The sequence below is a fragment of the Ambystoma mexicanum genome, chromosome 1p (genome assembly GCF_040938575.1).
Source record: "Ambystoma mexicanum isolate Mex_15411 chromosome 1p, UKY_AmexF1_1, whole genome shotgun sequence".
NCBI classification, from domain to species: Eukaryota; Metazoa; Chordata; class Amphibia; order Caudata; family Ambystomatidae; genus Ambystoma; species Ambystoma mexicanum.
In genome coordinates, this window is record NC_090921.1 from 897,026,313 (window position 1) to 897,051,509 (window position 25,197).

General features: G+C 43.3%; 1 protein-coding gene across 1 annotated transcript in view; it reads right to left on the reverse strand.

The window, feature by feature from the left end:
• The window catches only part of CDH8 (cadherin 8), a 1,279,274-nt gene that overhangs the window by 161,661 nt on the left and 1,092,416 nt on the right, over positions 1 to 25,197 (reverse strand). The window contains exons 9-10 of the mRNA XM_069652973.1: positions 24,280 to 24,401; positions 6,585 to 6,702 (exon numbers count right to left, since the gene is read on the reverse strand). Of these exons, the coding sequence (XP_069509074.1) occupies positions 6,585 to 6,702; positions 24,280 to 24,401 (240 nt within the window). The remainder of the gene's footprint in view (positions 1 to 6,584; positions 6,703 to 24,279; positions 24,402 to 25,197) is intronic.

Sequence of the window (25,197 nt, forward strand, 5' to 3'; positions counted from 1 at the left end):
GCAGTGGTAAAAATGACGGAGGTACCGGTGTGTGTCGATGAAATGCGTACAATTACCACAGCATTACTCTGCTCAAGCAGCTGAATTAGTTGCACTGATCTTGGCATTGAAGGAAAGCTTTGACAACCGAGTGACCATATATTCCGACAGTGCATATGTCACGTCTACTGTCCACTCAGGGTTGTCCAAATGGAGGAGAAGAGGGTTTAGGAGAGGTGACGGCACTCCAGTGCAACATGCCCTCTTATTGGCTGAACTAATTGAAGTAATAAATGACCCCCAAGAATTAGCCTTGGTCAAATGCACCGCACACACTAATGGAGAAGATCATATTTCAAAAGGGAATGCAGCAGCAGACGCACACGCGAAGTATGCTGCATATTTTGGCGAGATATGGAACCCCCCAGAGTCAGAGAGAGGGAGAGGGAGGGGAATAGCTAAGGAGATGTTAATAAGAGAAGGGTACACCCATCTCCCAGCCACACCGATAATGGAGCTACGTGCGGCTGCACCAATGGCAGAAAAAGAAATATGGGTAAAAAGAGGATTTACAATGTCGCCAACTGACGCACTATGGCGCCAGGGTAGCACTGGAAAGATGGTAATGCCACTGGCACTATTGAACACCGCCCTGAGCCAACTACACCACCCAGCCCACACAGGCAAGGAAGTCATTGCAGCACGAATTAGGGAAGATTGGTTCTGCCCCGAGTTAAATTCCCATGTATCAAATTTTATCAGCAATTGTCTCACATGTCAGCAGTTCACGGCCGGTCACACGCTGAAGGTGATAAAAGGTACTATACCCCGGCCAGAGGGACCCTTCCGACACATCCATATTGACTATGTTGATATGATCAACGTATGTCAAGGAAATAGGTATATGATTGTAGTTGTATGCCCATTCTCGAGGTGGATTGAGGCAGGGCCCTGCTCACACCCAGATGCATTCCGAGCAGCTAAATTCCTAGTGAGGGAGGTCTTCCCCAGGTGGGGAGTGTGCGAAATACTGCGGTCAGACAATGGTCCGCATTTCGCCAATGAAATGTTCCAGCATATCACATCCTTACTGAACATCAAGCATAAATTTGCATGTGCATATCACCCGCAGGCCAACGGTATATATGCGAACGCCTGAATGGCCTATTAAAGGAGGCAATTGCAAAAATACAGCAAACAACAAAGAAGAGTTGGCTGTATTGCCTTCCACTAGCCCTATTTGAGCTAAGGAATAGACCAGGCTCCGACCACCACCTCACCCCTCACGAGGTGGTGACCGGACGTCAAATGCGCCTTACTCTGACGCCAACATCAAGAGCATTCACCGACCATGAGAGTACTGCAACTGTCCTTGGTGATGAAATGTACCAATATGTGTCTTCTTTGATTACTAGTGTAGTGTTTGTGTCTCAACAGCTCGAGCGCACGCGGGGCGGGTCTAAGAGTGATCAACGAGAAGACGCGGATGAAGAATTGGAAAAGGGAAAACTGTGCAAAATTGCTAAAGGTGACCACGTACTACTCCGCAATTTCAACAGGAAGTGGAACAGCCCACGCTTCACTGGCCCCCACCTGGTAGAGGAAGTATCAACGAGAGCAGTAAAGCTACAGGACAAACGTGCCTGGAATCACCTACACGACGTAAAGATCTTCAAACTCCAGACCCGCCCTAGCGTCACCGACTGGGCCTTTGGAAGAACAGCAACAGCGTCGCCAACGGAGGAAGGGACTTCTACCGCAGCTAACGGCCAAAGTGTCCCCATACCCTGCCACCCCCCTGATTCCCCAGAGACAACTATTGAAATTGAAAGGGGTAATTACCATACCGCCCACCCCATGGTTACACGATCAAAGAGTAATGAAACCTCTACCAGTTGAGCCCCAAACCCTCTGCCCATCGACCCCCTACCCACTGCAGCAATAACCCAACTGAAGGACATTGTTTTGCACATACACATGTAAACACTTGAATGTTCTCTCTTTTTTTTCTCTCGCACATGCAGGTACGGTGTATTATTGTACTGCTAAGAAAACAGATAACTAACAAAGTTCACTGCCCAGGAGGAGTAGATGATACCCTCAGACAATAACTATCCTGAAGAATTATCGCACCAGTTTGTCTATTACATAAAAAGGCCAAAGTACCTGAAAAAGAGGAGGGTACCTGTCTACTACACAGCACTTCTCTTGGCCATAGAACAATCAATGCCCCACCTCCGCCCATATTTGCCTGTGCTAAGAGATAGATCACTTAGATTGGCATGGCAACAGCTCTTCGCCTGGGCACTGAACGACTACTTGATAGGGAGAGCTTGAAAACAACAACTAACACTAATAACAAGCATATTGAGAATTTTCAGGCGGGCAACTTTAACGTCGCAAGAATTAGCTGCCGGACTGCAGCAAGGTAAGAGCAAAATGCCGGTGAGACTAGCCTCTGTAATAAAGATGATAGGGATTTTGATGATCACCGGGTTCGTGGCTGCCTCTGTATGGCGGTACAGTTATGCTATCAATATTTTTGCTGTACCCAAACCGAATATACCCCCACCCCCAGCTGCAACAGGTGTTACGTCAGGTGGTACTTGCAAAATTCCACACAAGGGAAATAGAGTTAAACGCAGCACATACTCAGACAATAAAGATATTGACAACTACATACAAAATTCAGCACACGTCTCAAACAACATGTGGTACCAACACATGACTCAAATAGGTAAACAAACAACAGAAGACAGCTGCTACGTCTGCTCATTGATCCCATACGCCATGAGTGCTTCCCGAACTTTCGTTGCCACGGAAATAGATGAAAAAACAGCGCGGTGTATAATATACCTGGCACTGTTCCAAACGAAAGGGAGATTTCAAGGGAACACGGTGCACCTGGTATGGAAAACACGAGACACATACCCGTACGAAAATAACTTCCTTAAGAGTTATTTGAGTTACCACAAGGCCAGTTTACATGCTGAAGCATTCAGATACATAACAAGTGGCCCTGAAAAAGGAGAAACAAAGAAAGTTACACTACAGTACCTACCATGTGATTGGTACGCCACTGAAGTTCCTGGTAAACAAGGATGTTGGGAAAGACCACTGATAATAATAACAGGGAAGGTGTACCTGGGTGAAAAATGGGACACAGGAGTGGTTGGCAGCAACATGGTAATGAGAGAGGATACTACAACTATTGCTGAACACAACAACAGATGTTGGATGACTTGGGTCAAGTACGTACCCATGCTAACGTGGATAGAGAAGGATGAAGACCCAATAACAATACTGCTGATGACTGCACCTAAGGTATGCTACCAACACAAAGGAGAAGTGGACGTAGGATACAACACCAACTGTGCGAGCGTGACAGAGTTACCTGAGGGGGGAGCAGGAACAGCAGTAGTAATGGACCATTACTGGGCCTGTGGAGACAAGGCATACCACACACTGCCCCCTCTGTGGAATGGTGTATGCACAATGGTACACGTTAATGTACCATCACTAGTGGTGCCCCAGAAACATGTGAATGTGGAGAACTTCCCCAAAATGGATGAAGGAAACAAGAGGAAGAAGAGATCTGCACAGCTTCAGAAGGGGCCAGAGAACCAAAACAACGGCAACAACACTGTCCCGAATAGAAAGAAAAGACAAGGAGAACCTCTGACAGGAAATTACCTGTGGGGAAGGTCGGAAACAGCACTCACTTCAATTCCGCCAGAACACAGACTATTCAGCAGAGCAGCAATGTTCTTCTCCTCAATAATACATCCGGGACTACAGGCTTACGCAAACGCAAAATGGCTCCAGATAACTAGATGGGAACTAATGATGACAATTAACTCTACAGTAAATGGATTCAACGCAATAAAAGAGGAATTGCGAGCAGTGAGGATGGTAGCACTACAGAACAGATATGTACTGGACCTCCTCACAGCAATGGAAGGAGGAGTTTGCGCAAAGATAGGACAATCATGCTGCACATTCATTCCTGCTAACGATGCTGACAATGGTACACTGACAGAAGCAGTATCACAATTGGCCCAGATGCACTCCAAAATGATGGATGAAAGTAAAGGTGTGAAAAAGGATGAGAGCTGGTTTTCGACGCTATGGTCATGGATGCCATCTTGGCTGTCAGATGGACTGAAGATTATAGTTGGATGCATTATTTTGGCTGGAGCTGCACTTATCATAATAAGATTTTGGAAGGCCCGGAAGGCACGCACCACAGACGAGATGATCGAAATGGTCGGCATGCACCCCTTGATGCCAGCAGATGACGGCCAACACACAGGCACAATAATAAAAGAGAGAGAGAGGTTGCGCAACCAGATCATCACCAACCACCTGGACCCACCATCTGTGAAGCTCGAAAACCCAAGAAATCTAAGGAGCTACATAGGGAAATGGGTATACTGCACACCTGGAGGAACCTGTGTATATATGTACTGGTCATTTGAAGACCATGTTAACCACTATGGGCATTTGGGAGGAGTAACTGAAATATGGAGAGTGAGAGGAGATAAGGAAAAGGATATGTTTGTGGTCGACAAGTCGACCATAGGGAGGACTGAAGTTGGAAAAGTGAACAAAAGGCTCCCACCAATCCCCTCTCAACCCTGGCCTAGAGGATCACGGCCCAGACACCCGCCACGAGAGGAGTTTGCCCATCTACCAGACGACCAAATACCCTGGTACAGGAACATACGGATGTGCCCACTCGCGTGCCCACCCGCCTGCCCACCAGCCTGCCCCACACATGCCGACACCTGCGGCATGGATGGACTCGACTGAACCATCCAGCACCAAATCAACACATCGTTAGAGATGCCATGACGACCTAGCCAACGGTCAGCACACCCGTGCAAACATACACACCGGACACTCCCACACCAATCCACACGAAGAACATACTCAGTGCTATGACTTAGGCGACCGACACACCCACGGACGTGCATCTTTATTATTTTCCACATAGGCTTTTCAAAATGCAGAAACGCAAGACGCACAATGAACTCATCTAAAAAGGCATGCTCACGCTTCTTCTAAACCCACGCATCATAATGAGAAATATAACGAAGACACGATACTGGGGATAGAGCAATATGATACCATAACCTAAAGCGCTCTGCATCAAACGGTTCCACCTATGCACCAGGCCCAAGTAGGCCGCAAGCAAAAGCTTCCATGAACATTGAATGAGCAAGAGTTCAGTTGCTGACCCTGCAGAATGAGCCCAGCGAAAGCAGACAGTCAAGGGCACAACGTTGCAAACTCTCATACCGCAAGCCGACGCCAAGGTCACACCTGCAAGATAAGCCAGGCACACAGTGAGAAATGCAATATTAATTGTGCAGAATTCTGCCTCAACCACGGTCCCACCTCACGTGACCAAGCCGAACCTGATATGGAGCCAAGCCCAGGAGGAAGAAGGCGCCTGGATCCCCCGTCTCAAGACACAGGCAGATACAATTAAGCGACTCAATGGACATCTGCAGCGGTGGGAGTAGTCGGCCTTCCTGCTTATGAATAAATCCTCACATTGTCTGCACATACCCATAGTGAAACATTGTTGCAAATGACAGGTGCACCGCGAGCTGGGAACAGCGATGGTCCCAGACTGGGGGGCTCGCGGGTGGACCAATCAGAACATGGGGCTCCTACCACTGACGCCATTAACATTGACCAATCCTCAGGGGTCTTCATGTAACAATTTTTATGTATCAAACTGAAGGGACAACCCAAGTATACCACCTGACTGAACCTTAACCACTAACAACGTTCTCTATACGTATGCTATACTAACCCTACCACTCGGGGAACCAATCCAGAGTGGCGATAGGTTTTTTGCTAACTTTCTCAGGTGACGCAAGTAGCGCGTCATACTAAGGTAAAAAGGGCCTGCGAGCCCCACGATGTTGAGAGAGTGTCAGGACGGACGTGTACGATCCTTGACCCATCCCTGCCGTTTTGTTTAATAAACAGCAGAATCACCTTGCTTCTTGCGTGTGTCTCATACTCTATCTCTTTTGGGATATACGGGAGGAGTTGGGGCCTCCCTGCCCAGAGGTCCGCGGACGACCCAGCCGACCCCGGGAGAATTTCCCCCCGACAGGGTAGTGCCCATGGGATTTACTGATAATTCTGATAGTTGATGGGGTTTCAGATGGTGTCAACCCGCATTCCGGTGCAAAACAGGATGGACACATAATTGACGAGTGGCAAGTGTGTCACTTGGCATGTTTACAGCATAAACTCTTGGAGAAGGTTTACTTTGTATTCAGACTCCCACATGTAGATATGTAACCCGGCCACAACATGATTCTGCTCAGTGGGTAGAAATGCTGCTTGCATAAGTGCATGATATTTCTTGTTTGGGATACTCACGTATATGCCCCACACATGCTGGCGATTTTTGATGACAATATCTGTCAGTAGAGTGACATTGGTTTCATTGCTTCACAGAAAGTGATTGTTTTTTATCCTCATAACATGTAAAATTGTTTGTGTGTAAAGATAAACATTAATGGACTTCCTTGACGTTCATTCATCCTTCAATGTATCTTAGAATTGCCATTATGTATTACCTTCATTGTTTTTGATGGTGAAATTTGGGTTGTTGGCCATTTCGGGCAGAAGACTGTAGAAGAAATAGTGGCCATTCTTGGGGTCATCTTTGTCAATAGCACTAACCGTCTGGATTATCTACAACATAAAAATATAAAATTGTAAAATGCAATTCTGATGAAAGTTCACAAACTGTAAGCAACTTTGGCCTCTTATTCATAAGCTTGCCATGAGCTGTAATACAGAAGTGTGCAGGGCAAAGTTCACCCTGGTGCTTATGTTGTTTATTATTAATAGAAATACCAAGCGTTATCGTACCTAAATTGTATGTGCAAAAGTACAACGTTTCTGTAAATGTAACCATAAAAGAAGAAATTGCTGTGCTGAATTTTATTCTACCCAGAAATGTCATGCATGGTGCATCAAAACATTGTTAAACTCTTACACAAGTGAAGACTTGAGGAATGTCACAAAAGGAAAAAAAGCAATGGATTGCACGGTCCGCAGGTTACACCCATTGCACTTTTAAATGTACACTTTCCAGCAGTGTTGCACTTGATTCTTGTGTATTTGTAGAAAAATGATCATGTTCTGGCTTAGTTGTTGACCCTTTTTTTAAAAATTTATTTGCATACTCTAACAGTACAGGGTGTTTACATATTGGGCCTGACTTACAAGAACGGTTTTTAATGGGAAAATATTATTGAAAAACACTTTGTAAATCAGGCCCATTGCATTATATAAGCATGCAAAGCGATTGATTTGCACATGGTGTCTGCCTGTTAACTACTTCTTAAATGTTTTACATTGATAAGTTGGCAGAATGTGGCATTCGTCCCCGTTCCAGGGCTTGAACGGGGATGAAGGCCATTACCACCCCAGTCTGTCAAAACAGTAACCCAGGGTGCTAAAAAAAAGGATTTTCCTTCCTACAACGGCACGTGCACAGCATCCCGCTGTAGGAAATACAATCCCTTTCCAAAATGGCCACCATGAAAACAAAATGGGACATCGGATAGGGGGTAGGTGGCGGGGAGATGGCCATCAGGTGGTTTGGTACGCAGGCTTGTACCGGCAGTTCAACCCCACGTTCCCAGCCATATAATTGGCTGGTTCCACCGCGGAGGGTGCTAATGTGTAATAGTAAACGTTGCTAGTTCTTTGTCTAAACACATGCACTCCAGGTATGTGACTAATAGTGCATTTCAGAAAACACATAACATTTTAAAAGAACTGAATCACACATCTTCAGATCAATCACCTAGTTCTGAACGTGACAAATGGCCAGTGGTAGGATTTAAATTGCTGTGTGGTATGCATCCTCGTCACTTAAAACCAGGAAAGGGGTGCTTTTTTGAAGTGTAAAACACAGATCTACCTATGTGAATTACAAACAAAAGGGTTGTTTTTTTTTTGTTTGTATGTGTAAGCTGGTACCTATTAAGGGCTTTAACATATTGTGATGCTGAATTCATAGCAGGCTTCACAGGCTCCAGGACATTCCTCAGGTCTGTTTCTTTGAAGCCTTATCTTTTATTACTGGGTTCGGATAGACACAAGTGCGAAATGGAGACTGCTAATGGCCCCTTTGCCTGACAAGCCACAGCTCACTGCAAAGGGGTCATTAGCATTCCAAAGTCCCTCATTCTGTGTATACTGCACAGTAAGATACACGGAATTAACTGCCTGGTGCAAAGTCACTTTCCACTGCCAACACAAACCCTGATCCATGGAGCTGTGCAAAGTGTATTTGTTCAGGGTTAAGTCACTTTGCACAGTTCCATGAATCAGGGTTTGTGTTGGTAGTGCAAAGTCACTTTTCAGCGGGGCAAAGTCATTTTGAACCAGGCAAATATTCCATGAATCGGGCCCTAAATGTCTGCACCACATAAATCTGATTTTCTAGCTAGTCCTAGTTGTTGACATGAAAACAGTGTGGTAATAACGCATGCACATTGAAGTCACAAGATGCTTGTGTGAAACAACTCTGTGATGTGAAGACAAATAGGGCAATACATAGATGTCCGATTGTCTTGTGCACGTAAGAAATGTGCAAGTGTTTTGTAACTGTTTTATGGACTCCTTGATTTTGGGAATTAGGGGTGTTTAAAATGAATGTTGAAAAGGGGGTGTTTTTAAAAAATGGAGACGTGCATGGGTACAACTTTAGACTGAGAGTGCCACCACCGGGGGTGAAGGGAAAACAGTATGCAGGTGTCAGCGTGTCACACAGATTATGTTCCCAATGTTAGCAGAAAGTTAAGATTTAAATTTAGATCCAGAGCAGCATTTATAGGTCAAGCACACTTCCTTCAACATTGAATAGTTTAAAATGATGAAGAGCCGGCAGAGCTGTGCAGCCCAAGTGAAACGATTGATGCACGTTCAAACATTGACCTTTTCACAATGACTTGGGTGGATTAGCGCTGCTTCAGCTACTGCCGAATGTCTAAAATATCGTTTGAATCAAGACAGAAAGAAAATGTGCAAGAAGATATGTTCAAATTATGGAATGGAGCTCGTGGAAGAGGTGACTTCAGTTTGAACTCGACACATATAAATCGCAGCCCCCCCTTGAAGTTGAGCCTTTGCTCCAAAAGGTTCTGTGCTGTAGACTGTGGGCCCACCGGGTTAGCACGTGGTAATTACCACCTGCTGCAGCTGTTCACGCTGTCAGATGTCTTCTGCGAGGTGTGTAGTATGCTCAATACCGGGTGCCCTTCACATGTATGTGTAGTAGGTCAGGAAGATATTTCCTTTCAGCTGTAACTATTCACAAACCCATAGTGTAATATGATTGCAATAATAACACGCAACAATGAGAATGCCATTGTTCCATGGATATTTCGAGGAATCTCTGCTGACTGGTTTGGAAGTATCGGACATGTGTGTATTGATCTGTGCAGCTTTCAAGCACACTTCATTGCTTCTTTGTGTTAAATCAGTAATCAAATGGAAGGACATTTTGCTGATCTCCCTTAATGGAATTGTCCTTGTGCAGCAGTCACAATTGGGAGGATGCATTGTCACTTGTGGTGAGTAGTGCATACCTCCCATTCTTTGCAATTGCTATTGTGCGTGCTCTCTTGTACAGTGGTGGAGTGTTACCAAACAACTGCTATGAGAGTTCCTACACTGGAGCTTCTCATGTGGAAATACGGGGGCCCCCTTTTACCTGAAGGAGTGGTACAATGTCCCTTTGTATGGTTATCTAGAAGTTACTAGTTCAGGGGTAGTGAGCGCCCTCGCCTAGCTGAGCAATCTCTTGAATGAATCCAACCAGTGGTGATTCACATTGCATTGGTGATGGGTCGGGCGAGGTCGTTTTTGGTGGTTTGGAGAAGGAAGGCAAAGCAATCATGTGAAGGTGAGGCATTTTGGGAACTCAAAATACTTAGAAGAGGTGTCTTCTTTTTAATGCTGCTCCAAACTGCACAAATGTCTTGGCAGGTTTGAGTCATTGTGATTTTATTTTTACGAAATAGGGGGCAATCAAAGAGATTCATCTGAATTCTCTGGGTTCAGATTTTGCTCAGGTGATGGCAAGATTGGTGGAATCTGTGGGTGAAAGAGACCAATAGCAATTGCTGTTCCCATTAACACCATACTATAATTTAAGTCAGGGATTAACCGTGGAGCATCATGAAATCATTATCACGAACAAGGGGAAGAGGTAGTGAGTGCCATAGGAGTGTATTGTGATAGCCACACTCCCAACAAGACATGTGCATCTCGCATTGCAGTATGATCATCTTTTCTGGAAGTTGTCTTTAGACATCTGTTGGAAGTCAGGGGAGAAGCATTGTTTCGAAATAGACTTGCATACAATTATGTGAGGTTTGTGCACCAGGCAAAGGTTTTGAACTAAATGGTGTCCCTAACTGACAACCCAAGAGAGTAATGTCCACGCAGGTTTAATGTTTCATCATTTTGGCATACAAGAGGAGTCTGGCTAAACCATGTTGTCATTTAGTGTTTGGCAAATGTGTTATGCAAGACATAACTTTATGTTACACTAGCAGAAGTAATTGGTTCTGTAGACAGACATGATACCACTGATCCTGTAGGTCGCTGTTCCTATTAACTTATCTCTTGAGTAAACTGTACTGAGAATGGGCGTGTGTGGCTGGCTGGCATACCCCAGAGCAGATGTTGGGGGGAGGCAAGAGTTGGCGTGCTGCATACTGGGACCTTCTGGCTCTCTCCCCACCTGTTGCCTCAAACTGATTTGGTGCAATTTGTTTTGGTGCATTGCGGTGAAAATATCTTGACAACCATGAATCCTAGGGCCTGGACCTTGTGTTGGCACCAGTCCGTCTATGACCACATTGTTGTTTTGCCGATTCTATGCAACCCTCTCATGTGTGAAAGTGCTTCAATCCAGGGAAAGGAGTGGGGTGTGCACATGCCATGTAGCCAGTAACGTCTGGAGGGTCAAAACAGGTAACTATGCACAATTTGGTGCAGATTGGTGAAACAGTGTGGAATTGTATAAGGAAAAATGCTTTACCACAAACACAAGCACAAGAACCAACAAAGACAGGTTGACTTTTGCTGAAATCCTAGGAAAGGGGTGGGGTGTCCAAATGTCATGTAGCCAGTAATGTCTGGCGGGTCCTAAGAAAGACTGTTTTTTTGTCCTCAGAGTGTTCGTATCTCAAAATGACTTCTATAATGTAAGAATATTTCTGTTAGTGGCATTATTTATCAAGAGACTGATATGATATGATATGGCATTTGTAACGCGCCTATGAACAAGTGTTTCAAGGCGCGACGAGGCGGGGGGGACAAGGGGAGACAGACAACGATCCTACTAGGCCAGGTGTCATTCAGATCGCGCAAGTGCAAGCGTAGGGGGACTGGAAAAAGTGCAAGGGGAAAGGGAGAGGGGAAAGTGCAGTACATGGATAGTAGAATACAAGATAAATAATAGGGCCAGCTGATGGCAAGTGCAAGGAAAGTGCAGTACATGGTTAGTAGAATACAAGATAAATAAAAGGGCCAGCTGGTGGCAAGTGCAAGGTAAGTGCCGGGAGAAGGGGCTGTAGGATACATAGACAGTCCCGTAGTGCAGGTTGGCAGTGCAGTGAAGAGTGGCTGGGCCAGTTGCAGATTCAGTGCAGGTTCAGTGATTTTAGCAGGGGAGAGAGGGAGAGAAAGCAGAGGCAAAGAGGAAGGTTTTGAGGTGCTTCCGGAACCGGAGATGGTTCTCTTCAAGTTTCAGGGAGGCAGGAAGGCTGTTCCAGAAGGAGGCCCCTGCTGCGGAGAGAGATCTACCCCCAGCTCGTTGCTTGGAGAAGCGGCTGACCCTGAGGTAGTTGGATGAGCGAAGAGCACGAGAAGGAAGATATTTAGGAAGAGAGAGTTTAAGGTATTTTGGCCCAAGGCCCCAGAAGGCCTTGTGGACAATGCAGAGGGTTTTGAACTTAATCCTCGCAGCCACTGGGAGCCAGTGTAGTGATTTCAGTCCTGGAGAGATATTGACATTAACTCCAAGTAACAGTCACTGGTGTGAGTCCATTAGAGTGAAGCCTGTATATTCTTACAATAATTTGTCTGTAGATTGTTAATGGATTTCTCTAATATCATGATGCAAGTCTATGTGTCATCAGAATACAGCTGGGAAAATAATGCGCCTCATTACAAGTTGGGGGGTATTCCGGCAGTAAATCCGACAGAATACAACCCAAATGAATTACTGTAGTTAAATTAATAACTTTTTAATACATCTCATCATACATCACATCATAGTATGTGAGGATGAAATACATTCACTGAAAAATGTGTGAATCACATTGCGCTGTTGGCTCATACTTTGATTATTGCTATTACATCCCAAATTTCATTCCATAGACTGTACAAGTAGATTATAGATCCCTTGTGGTTCCCAGACATGAATAAATCCAGGAGCTCATTGGTGCTTACTATCGACTGAAGTGTGGAAGCTATGATAGCTTTCCGTCAAAGAGTCGCCATTGCACCACAGTCAAAACGGAGATGACGCACAGATTCAAATACAGGATGGCAACAAAACCGATAGTCTGAGGTTTCATTTATTTATTTATTTGTACATTTGTAAAGTGCAGCTGAGACCTGGGGCATCTGGGCGCTTTGCTTAAGGATATGGTTGCATGCTTATTTGCTGTGGTTGTGATGTTACAATGTTACAATCATGCCACGTGACTTACATATATGTTACATATATGTTACGTTCAATACACATTTTCATACAGCAAATGCATAAAATAATTTGATACAATTGGTTATTTGCATCCTTCTTGGGCGGACAGCCAGGATGTTAGGCCTTTTTGTAATGACCAGAGTCCGCTCTTAGTGCCAGTGGCATACCATTTCACTATTAGGCTGCGATTACCAGTAAACTGCTACCTCCAGCCATTTCCAATTTGAATCTTGGGGTGCTGAGGAGGTGTGTGTAGGCTGATTGAGAGGGTTTGTTTGTCTGAGCTTTGGAGATTTGGTTGGTAAGTTATGCTGGGGCATTGTTGGACCGGCATTTGTGTGTTACGGACAGGATTTTGCTTGTAATACAATAACTTACTGGTAGCCAATGAAGGTTCAACCTGGCTGTGGAAATATCGTCTTTTTTGTGGATGTTGAGAACAGCACTGATTGCATTATTTTGCGTTATTTGCAGCTTCCTGATGTTATGGGAATTTGTACCTGCAAAGGGTTGCAGTAGTCGAGTCTCGATAAGATGAGTGCTGTAGCTAATGTGGCACAGTTTGTGTCATTACGACTGGTCTGCTAGCTGTGATCAGTTTGTCAGTGTATGCTGCTGATGAAGTGATGGTGTTAACTTGTCTGGATAGGGTTAGTGATGAGTCCAGGTAGACTCCTAGAGTTTAGACCTCCTTGGCCACTGTGATGATGTTACCATCAATATTAAAGGCTTTGTAGGCTTGTTGTAGTGAGTTAAGCCTGGGAGAGTTACTAATTAATAGTAGTAACTTTTAATTAGTCTCAAATGTTTTAACAGCATTGAACTTAATGCGTAGGTAGACCCAAATCATGTGGTTTCCAATGACGTTCTGAATGTACTTTGGCGTTAACTGTCTTTCCAGTATATATGGGAAAAAGCACTCTGCAGTTGCTTTCCAGGCCAAGTCAACTATCATCTGCTCATGAATGTGTTCATCTAACAGTGACCTCATAATCTGTTTATATTGGCCAAGTTTAATTTCCAGTGGGTCTGTTATAAGTTTCCCTAACCACACCTTAGACAGATGTTCAAGGGCACCAAGTGAAGAGGATTTCATGCAGTCAGGTTTTGTGTGAAACACCTCATACAGCAGGCCCATGAGAGTATTACTCGCAGCATGGGTGAGCTTCCAGTGAATAATTCAACTCAACAGCTTGATGCATTTTTACTTATGGAGGCGAGGCCAAATTCCAGATAGAACATTTGAGATGGCACATGTAGCGGTAGACAATATACCCGCTTAAAGGTTATTAACTCTATTTTAAAAATAGCTTCTATTAACCCAAGTGCCCATACCTCTGCAGCATAGCAAATTATGGGTGCAATCTTCATCGAGTACAACTTTGCCACAGATCCGACTGAGTATCCACCTCCTTATAGGCAAGTGAACGAATACCACCTGCAATGTGAGTTTTGCAGCCTTGTAGCTTTCTCAGATAGGGAAGACTCTCTCTTTGCATCAAACACAATGTCCAAATAGGTGCATTCATTCACAACTTCATAAGAAGCCCCTTTTCGATTCCATACAATGAGTGCCGCTTTTTTATATGGTGGATTAAACACCATGATATTAGTTTTAGTGGTGTTTATTTTTAGTGAGTTAACTTCAGAAAAGGAGAGGAGGTTATTCAAAGCAAGTTGCAAGGCACATGGTGTAAGATCAAAGATAACAATGTCATTTGCATAGCCAAGCCAATGAACTCCATGATGGTAAATATCTGGGGTTGGTTACGGCTGGCCCCATGTCAGATAAATACAAATCAAATAGCAATGCAGCCAATGTACAGCCCTATTTGAGACCTAGTTTTGTGTTGATCCAGCAGGATGTACCACCATTGCTCTCTAGCTGCATTTTGACAAGTGTTTCCGCATGTAACTTCATAATCATTTTCAATAGGCCTGTGAGGATCCCCCAACTTAGAAACCTACCCCATAACCTTCCACGATCAACATTGTCAAATGCACCACTATAGTCAACAAATGCCAAATATATTGGCCGTCTCTGAATCTTCCATGCCTGTTGTATTATAGTAGTAAGAGCTAGTATGTTGACTGATGTGGAGCATCCCTTGCGGAACCCAGTTCGATTCCATGGTATTATATCTGACATCTCAGCCCAACTTGTTAATTCCTCCAGCAAAATGTTTGCAAATATTTTAGATGGACCACAAAGCATGGCCAGAAGTTGATAGATGCATTGGTCTGTATAGGAGCCCCTCTTTAATACCGGTACCAGAATACTGTCTCGCCATGACTGCAGGAGCAGTTGGGTGGAAGCGATGCAGGAGAATAGTTGATATAGAACATTGGACCACAGTTCTATGTCAGATTTAATCAAAAGATTGCACAGCCCATCAAGGCCGGGGGCCCAAGACGACTTACTCTGAGTCATCAGATTGGTCACTTCATGTTTGCTTTTCTTGCAGTGCCACTTTCAAAACTGTAGAGGGATGGTCGATTGATCCAGATTGGAGCCGCCAAGCGTATTGCCAATGTATGCTATCCAGCCTGTATGATGAATAACCGTCTCCTTCTGAATCCAGGGAAAATGGAGATCATGGTATGCAACAAAATTGCTCTATTCCCCTCCTCACTCAGTGACCACCAGCCCTGGACTGACACCACTGTCAAAAACCTTGGTGACACAGTGGACTCAGACCTAACTTTGTCTCAACACATCAAGAATGCATCAAATTTCTGTCATTTCTACCTTATCTGCTAAAGTGCATCTTCCATTACCTCAACTACCCCAACAGACTGACAGCAATAATGGCCCTTATCATGTTCAGACTCGATTATGCAAACTCCCCCTACCATTCACATAGGGACGAAGGGACACATCTCACTGGCTCCCAATTTGATGTATGGCCACCTTGAAATTCCTTTATATTACCCACTGAGTGGTGCACAAATCAGGCCCAAATTTCTACAAGCAAGGATTATGCTTTACTACTGAACTAGCACCCTAAGGTCAAGCACTGCCCTCCTCCTATTGGTTCCCACCTACAATTGGGCTAGGATTGGAGGAGCCGTTTACTCGACACTGGTGGCAACTTTATGGCACTCAATAATTCTCTGCATTAGATGCAGCGAAGACCACATGGCTTTCTGTTATGCGCTCAAAACCTAGGTCTATACCTAAAAACGCATAAGGGGACATGCTGGCTATTCAACCTACCACCATGACCAAATAATGGTGTGGTATCCAGGTCAATCCAGGCCCTTTTATAGACTTTCAGGCCAGGCTATATTTACCCCATTATCTGGAGCCTTTGACCCAGACCTTATAACATGAATCGTAGTAGCACCTATGTACATGATGGAATTGAATAATTGCTTTCTTCCACCATGAGTACGTTATCCTCTGCGGCCTAAAGATATCTATATCCAATAATCTGGACTGATTGTGCTAGACTCCTAACGCAAGCACTAATCGCACTTATGAGCTTTACCAATGCCATGCAATATAGACTACGCTATCAGTCCAAGAAATGCATATGCTTGCTAATCCTACTCATCTGGAAATCCATGAGCAGAACTAGATACCAGGGGCTGTCTAGCACTTATTGTGCTAAATGCACCTATCTGGAAATGTATTTAGCAGAACTACCTACCGGGAATCTACCTAGCGGTACTACCAACCCAAGCACTAATAGCACTTATAAACTTCATCATTGACCTGCAAATATGCACTACGATATCAGTCCCGGAATGCCCTTGTTTGCTAATCCTAAACATCTGGAAATCCCTTAGCAGAACTATACACAGAGGACCATCTAGCACTTATTCTTTGCTAATCCCAACTATCTGAGAATGTATTTAGCTGAACTATCTACCGAGAAGCTGTTTAGCAGCAATACCAATTGAGGACGTCTCTAACACCTATACAGTTCTGACATGATTTGGGATGGATCTGCTTGTCACCACCCATCAGTCTTTGCCAAAGCAATTTGACCCAACAAGACATAGGGTTGACCTTAGCCTAACAGCCCAAACCCAAAGGCAGATTCCACCCCCTCAACAGGCATTGGAAGCTCAACAGGGAACAGGATCCACCTGGAAAGCACACAGACACTCAAACACACAATTATACTAACACTTTCCTCTGACTCAACAATAGAATACAGCTACACCCGTCGAGTAATGTGGCCTGGCTGCACACATACTTATACACCTCCACAATCACCTCAACAGTCTTCAGAACACAGCTATACCCCCATCGGCCTAGCTGCACACATAATCTCATTCACAAACTCCAGCACCACCAGAATGCAGATACCCAAGTTAATTGACCCTGCTGCACACATTCTACTGATCTCACACAACCACTGCACCACACCTATCAATAGTATGCAGCTACACACCACGTATTCGACACTGACTGCACACATACAGAGTGTACCCGAACACGTTTTACTACATTACTCTCTCTGCTGACCTGGACTGTGGACCTCGAGAGTGTTCAACCCACAGCACTTTGGAATCATACCAACGGTAAAAGGCACTGTGCAAATGCCCAATAACATAAAATAACATAACATAACATAACATAAAACAACATAACATAACAAGCAGTAGTCATTGTTAGTATATTTCCTATTCCAGGGATTTCAGGATACTCAGGAGGTCTCACCTAGACTTTGGGTTGCTCCATTTTCATATCTGGCCTCTCCCAGGCACTGGGTTTCAGGATTCACATTCATTCCGTCCTGGACCTTGTGTTTCGAGATTCACAAAAGGACTCTCCTAGCCCTTGCCTTTACTGGGTATTTCTTCCCCCTCATTTAGATCCTTTTCAAGCAGTTGTCACTCTCTGTCCCACCTACCATGGGCCTTCTCCCTCTTATTCTAATTGTCACTGGTGAAAGGCCATTGATTCTTGCTTTCACTTCAACCAAGGTCTTAAGAGTGGCTGTTGGTTACTTCTGGTCAGCATTCCTCTTCTAGGTAATGAAGGAATTTGACGTTTTCCACTTCTCCTTCCAGCCCCCCGCACGCCAGGCTTCGATTGCCTTCCTCCAGGTACCTGACCTTCCATCCTTATCTTTCCATCAATCTACCTGTGTATCAAATGAACATTGTCAGGTAATCTGATTCATATGGTTCTAAGGCACTGAATGAATAGTCCTTTTATACCCGTGAGGCTGTGGGGTGATTTCTAAGTGTGACATCGATTGGATATTTACTTTGATTGGATATTTACTTTGTGCTGTTATATTCTCTCATGGGTTTGGCTATTTCTCGTGTGGGTCTTAATTCCCTCATTATCTGATTATTGGTTGAGGACATTGATTGAAGTAATGGCTTCCATTTGTGTTATTTTATAAGAATGTGTGACATACTCTTGGAAATCTCAGGATTGTGTTTGGCACCTCTGCATTGTTACACAGTTTCCTCTCTTGGGGTGATAGTTATTCCAGTCAATTGCATATTTTGTTCTCATATGAGGTGTTCTGGTAAGTAAAGCCCTATAGTTGAGTGACAGGCTGTGTTACTCTGGAATGGGCATTCCTACCAATCTCTGGGACGCTTAGTGAATGTACATGATCTGGTGTCCTACATGTGAGGCATGCCCATCTCCTCTCCCAAATGACCAGGTAACTGGGCAATGTAGTACCCCATAGCAGTGTTGACTGAATGCAGCAGCATGGGCTCTGGACATTAATTGAGTTTCCTCTCTTTGAAATGTGGGCTGGCATCTCTGAGTCTCTCTCAAATCACTGCATTGGTCAACATCTGGTAGTGGCTTGGTGAACAATATTATCTGTGTCTCTCTCCCTTCACAAATGAGTGTAAGGAATTCCACCAACCCACCACAGGGGCAATGAAATGTCTGATACCAAGTTTGTTCCATCCCAAGCGTCGAAGACTAAATGGGAAATAGGCAAACTAGGTCCTTATATTGTATGCATTTGTCCAAATGTCAGACCCACTCCACACTATATAGCCAATCCTTTCAAACATTGCTACATCTTAATTGACCAATGCTCCTTTCCTTTTATTGTCTTCCCCTGTACCCATTTATGAAAATATTCAATTAAGGATGAGGTATGATGCCATGTAGATAACTCTTCCACTCTCTTGATTTTATATCTGGCTTTACTCTTGCCATCTGCTCTCCAGTTCAAATAGCCAGTGGGTTGTGCACATGCTGCTCTTTGTCTCTTTCCACAACATAAAGTGTTCCTCACATGTGTGTTAGATACCAAATAGACTGAACTTTCTTGGAATCTGGCAATCCCCCAGATTCCAAGGGGAACAACCATACCATGTCATCTTCTTGTGTCCTTCTCAAGCCACCATGGCTAATACTCAATCAGCAAGTAAAACACATGTGTCTTCCTGATTACAGAATCCAAGTGCTAATTGGGAAATCTCTCAGAAGCATACCCCCGTTGAACTAATTGATGATCTAACTACATGGAGAGCATTCATAGACCACAACAATGAGAATAATTACAAATACAAACCAAGATTAATTACAAGTCAGTCCTGATTAAATGTTAAGTGTGAATGTCTGCATTGGAGAATAGAGAGAGTGTCTGTGGCTATATTCAGCAGGATTAAGCATTCGAATGAGGTGACTAACCTTATCAAAATGGTCCAACAAACAGAAAAAAGACAATAATAGAATGACCTCTGAATGTATGGTATCCTACAGGACCACAAAGGGCATTATCTGGTGTTCGTCCTCAGCAACACTCTTCCCAAACAGATGGTCTACTTCCACTTACCCCAATGTTCATATTCATTGTGCTCATAACCTAACCTTCAGATGAATATTGATACTAATTGTCTATATGCTGTCCTTAGGACAAGTGCTAGATGTTTGTTCAGGTGGAGAAGAATGCGGATCCCCTGAAATAGGCAGGGCCTAATATTTACTTCAACCAGGATGTCTTCAACAGTACGGCACGCACTAGGTGACTTTTAAAGCAGAGCCGCATGCTGCAATACCTTAACTTTAAATGCAGCCTCTTCACCCCTAAAATAATGATAACACATAAAGACATATCTTTGTTTTATGATGCTCTTGATTCTCCTCAGGCCTACATCAGTTAATGGACCCATGACAGCATTGAAGCAGATCCAGGACAACCACAGCAGATGCAATGTATCATTCCACAAATGTAGCAATGATCATTGCAAGCCCTGAGGGCTGGTGTGTAGGCTATGCTGGCAGAGAATGCCTCTGGTGTCAGCTCATCTTTTGATGGCGTTCTCATTCATCAAGTGATCATGTTATTCATCCATGCAGTCTTCCTGTTTATGTTACATAACTGCTAGGGTTTATCTGCCATGTTATGTATATCTTACTAGTTTGAAGCTAGGAATGTATATGTTATTGGGATTTGAATCATTAGGTCTCAGTCTAGAGGGGGCTTTGGCCATCCGTGTAATGACTGTACTGTTTCACTTTTGCATACTTTTAGGCCTATTTTTGCTAGATGTTCTGGCCTTCCCCCTCACTTACACACTATACACATTACATATATGCTGGGTTGAATGTGTGTTTTGTTTCTGTTTTCCATTTGTTATTTAATATCCTTTTGGGGGCTCTGCATTGGGACTTGACACATCTTCATTCTAATACACAGTTATTAAATGGTATCTCTTGGAAAGTGGAGGTCTTGTCTAGTGTAGATAAGTGACCATCAGAGATCTCAGCCAGAGAGACGTGACATGTCCTTGTTTCAGGAAACACACCTCGGTGCAGCAGAATTATGAATGTTTAAGATGGAAGTGGCACTGCTTACGTAGTCGCCACTGTGGTGGACAGAAAGAAAGGTGTAGCAGAGCACATTTTCAAACATCTAACTGCTGTGATAAAGGATATGAACTTAAACCAGGGGGCAGATGGGTTGCTTCTGACCTCCAACTCAACTCAACCCAACCCAACCCAACTCAATTGCTAATCTCAGTTTAAACGAATGTCTGCATACCAGATGAGTGAGACATTTGGAACACAATGCACAGTAAATATGTGCATAAATATTCCTGTAGCCCCATGATTCAAGTGAGCAAATTCAATTTGCTTCTGGAGTCCATGGGGGCTGAAAACGACCTGTTTCTCAAAAATGCATAGGTGTATATCAGTGTGTTCTCTAGTCACTCCTTTATCGTTGAGATATATGCAGTGAGCTTTTAAAAGTACGTACTAAGCATTTATATTCTCAGGTAAATCTCTTTTGTTAACAGCTGTACAAGCAGACTTTGAGATAATACCCATCTCAGATGATGACCCAATCTGTGGACATTTTCAGTTTACACTTTCCCTGTCCCAAATGTAATAGTTTCTGGCTGGAAATAATATAGCATTATAGATCATGGAGGGGTTGTTATTGTGGATAATGACCCGCCCCCAAGTTATGGCCCAACACGAAGCAGAGGACCATAAGTTAGCGAAATGTCATTACCCCAAATGATAATGACGCCTCCCAAGGTCTCTAAGGCTATTAGCAGGGTGGTAGTAGCAATACATGTTTTTGAGTTTTCATGGTGAAATAAAACAATTGCGCTTTAAGAGTGAGTAAAGTAGACAAACTGAGTTATTAAAATAAATATGATATTATTGTGTGGTATTTAAATAATATAGTGGTCTCCATGCGTTAAGCATTTGAATAAGAATGTGGTTTAAATGGAACAGGTTTAACAGGAGCATGCATTAGATGTCATGTAAACGTACATGTCTTCTGTATGAGAAAGTGAAAACCTTTTTCAATGTTTTATCTTTCTCTTTCTTATGCTAAATAGCATGTTGTAGCAACAAAATGTTGCACCAGACAGGAGGTGTGTTTTTCAACCTGGAAATTGCATTGTCGTTTCGCTGTCTGTTTCTAAAGACGGAATGTTCACTATGCCATACATACAAGTTGTTCTTGACTGCACTCTAAACATTCTGATTGGCTGAGAGGTGGTCAATAACTATTTCCATGTGCTAATTAAATGTACACCATGATGGGCGAAATCTGTCTCAATGACACATCTTCCGTCAGACTTGTTTGTATGCTTATAAAGTTTCCTTTAGTGGGCTGCTAATTTAACAATTGTCCACGGTCTACTTTAGAGGGAAAATCATTACAGACGGTTTATACTGTGTCACATCTCTCAGAAGTTCCTGGGTGGAATTCCAAAAACTAGAACACCCTCAAACTCTAAACGTGACAGTGGTAAATTTGCTACAACTATGTTCAAAGATCTTGGGCTCATGGCCTTACAGCAAATTTCTTTGTCACCTTTTCCCATTTGTTGGACTCTCCATTATTGCATCTTTTAGCTTCACTGTTACAACGGAAAGAGAAAGTAGTTACTTGGTTTCTTTTTTTGAAGCTTCGATGGTGGGGTTTGCCAACATGCCTAAAGATCATTTCATGGTTACAAATTGCAAGCCTATACTTCTGAGTAACTGCAAATGCAAAATGTATGCACTCATTCTACTGATCTGAAACGTTTTACTGTTCTACTTGGACTTGGTTACGCTGGGCCCGTTGGGCTGGTGCAGTCTTGCTGCAGTCAACACTGGCCTATTATTTGTCATGCTCCATATTGCCAATGGAATTCTGCACCTGCAGTAATTTTCTCCCTTAGTGTGGGAAAAAGCTTCAATCATGTTGAGTGGTGATAACAGCAGGAGGTATTGAAATTGATGGGCTACGGCCCCACATTGTGTCCCTTGTCTTCTTTAACCAGTCCTTGTAGTCTATTCTTATATATAGAACTCTATTCCGGTATCGGCACGGAATGGCACCACAATTCCCCAGTTTTGCAAATGTCTCATAACCTGGTGTTTTCAACAACATGAGATCAAGGACTAATCCTGCTGTACACTCAGACTGCAACACACAGTACTGCTCTATTGTTAAAGGTTGTCAGCCCAAACGATGGCTACGCACACCTTGTACAGTGCTCTGCTGCTCTAGAGCTAGTCTGGGTTTTAACCAATAAAATACTAATAATAAATTAGAAAACCAACAAAAACACAAGGAACCACATTACAAGACATTCTTGTTTAACTCTGCATATTCAAATGACATGTTAGTATATTCTACTGAGCGGGGAAAAACAATCCCTTCCTTGGTGATTCTAATTGAAAAATATGCCTCGGTTTATGGATACATTGTGAATTGGTTGATGAGGTAGGTCATACTGCTAACCCGGTTTTGTGTTGTGCTAATCTGAAAGTTTGAAGATCTGAACTATATAGGTATTCCTTTCTACTACAATGTTGACCTTTGAAGTCCTTTGTAATGCTCACCAGTGTGGCAGTGTGCATTCAACACTTTACACTAGCAAATCATTATATAATAAAAGAAGCAACACGTGGGGCAATTGGAGGAGGGGTAGGGGGGTTAATTTTCAGGAATATCGTTCCAATGCACTATTCTGTTCACTTTCACATATGATTTCAGCCGATCAGTAAAATCAAAAGCAAACATGAAGTGAGCGAAGGAGTGCAATGCTTCCTAGCTGAGTAGCGAGCAAATGTGCATGACAGACGCAAAACAGCTTACAAATCAATTTCTGGCATGATGCAAACAATGTACTGGGTATGCTCCAGAGCTATATGGAACCCACTCTGGCTACTTATTGTCCACTTGACACAGATGGACCATGGTTTATTGCTCGCTCCCATCTGTGTTTAAATGTGGTATCATTCATACCTTCAGGATATCCAAAGGTACAATTATTTCTAACAATATCATTACCATTCGGCCCCTGTACCTTTCATGTACTTGTATGTTACCATTTGCTGCTTGGAGCAAGCAAATGTGGGCCAAAACCCTTGATTTGCTGCTTGTCATGGGTATCACATTTACTGCTAGCAATTCAAATGTGAGGGTAGTAGTGAAATAGCCTAGTGGAACCAGGTCAATTTATCATACAGATTGGAACTGATTGCATTGCACAATTAAGTGACAACTCATTGGCCAGGCATGCATTTTAGCAGTGTGCTTCTTAAATGACATGCTAACTTCTGTGTAAATTGTCTAATGCACTGGTACAGACAAACTCAGTTTTGAATTAATAGTTTCCATGTGTCCCTAACGAATTTGCTTACACAGGGAAGTTGCGTTCCCCCACACGCCCACCCTTTGCTTTTTCCTCTCTCCACACCTTAAGCAACTATTAGATGATGTGATGCCACCAGTAGAGGATAATTAAATTTCACGTTTGGTTGATCGGAGGTCATGAATAAGCTACATCTCTACCCCTCGAAGACACGTCAATAACAATGACAGGTTTATGCTCCTTCGTGATCAGATAATGCCATTGGCACATAATGGGCCGCAGTGAGAAAAACACTTGCCAAATGACTTATGATGATACATTGTGGGCAACTATATCTATTCCTTAATTTCCAAGCGCATTCCATAACATTAAAAGCAGGCACAAAACAATGCATGTGTGTATGCAAAATGCAATGACTTTATAGAACGTAAACATCAGTTTACTAATTTCACAAGCAATGATGTGTATACAAAACCTTTACTTACTTGTCCAGGCCTCCCGTTTTCACATAAAAAGGCCTCGTATTCAGATGCAAATTCAGGTGCGTTATCATTCACATCTAAAACTTTGATTGCAACAACAACTCCAGAGATCTGACTGTGATTTCCTAAAATTAAAAATGTAAATAGGAATAGCCTTAATTCATATTTTTCAATCAGTGCAGTTCGTGTGTAATGAATGCAGGAACACATAATTACAGACAGTGTAAGCATGCAACAATCGGCATTGTTTTTTTTTAAGAAAGGTGGATGGTATTGCACATGTTAATTCTTATGGATTAAGGTAAAGAGCTGGAAGGACTTAGCAATTGGAAACATAGAGAAAAGCTTAAGGGATAAAAATGCAAAGACCTTTGTTTCATTGTCTGGACAACAAACGGAAGATCATGCGTGTGCTTCCTTCATCATTTGTGTGCTTCCTTCCTTCAGACACAGGAAGTTAATTCCACATCGCAAGTTGACCTTCTGTAACCGTCAGTGGCCTTTAAAACGTGTTGAACTGCTTTCAGAATCTTCAAATGACCACAGGTACACATTGATGTTTCCTGATTGGATGGCAGGATTGGGGGATGCATGTTTCTGTCCACTGGTGTCTAATGAATATCAAACAATGACTGGGCATGATGAAATGTATATGTTGATTATTATCCTACCGCCTTGTTCAGTGCATATCGCAAGTTTGTTAACAAGGGAAAATACGTGTGTGTATACGGCGCTGCCAGAGTCTAATATGTGCAAGAATTATAGCCCGAAGTAGGCTGACTTTCAGCCACAGGGCAAGGCTGGTTGCATTAACAGAGCAATCTAGTAGGAGGGGAGGCTTCTAGTTGATGTTGTAAACTATACGACTTACCGAGTTTGGCTGGGTTTTTATTTGTAATCACTCCACCATACCTATTGTTA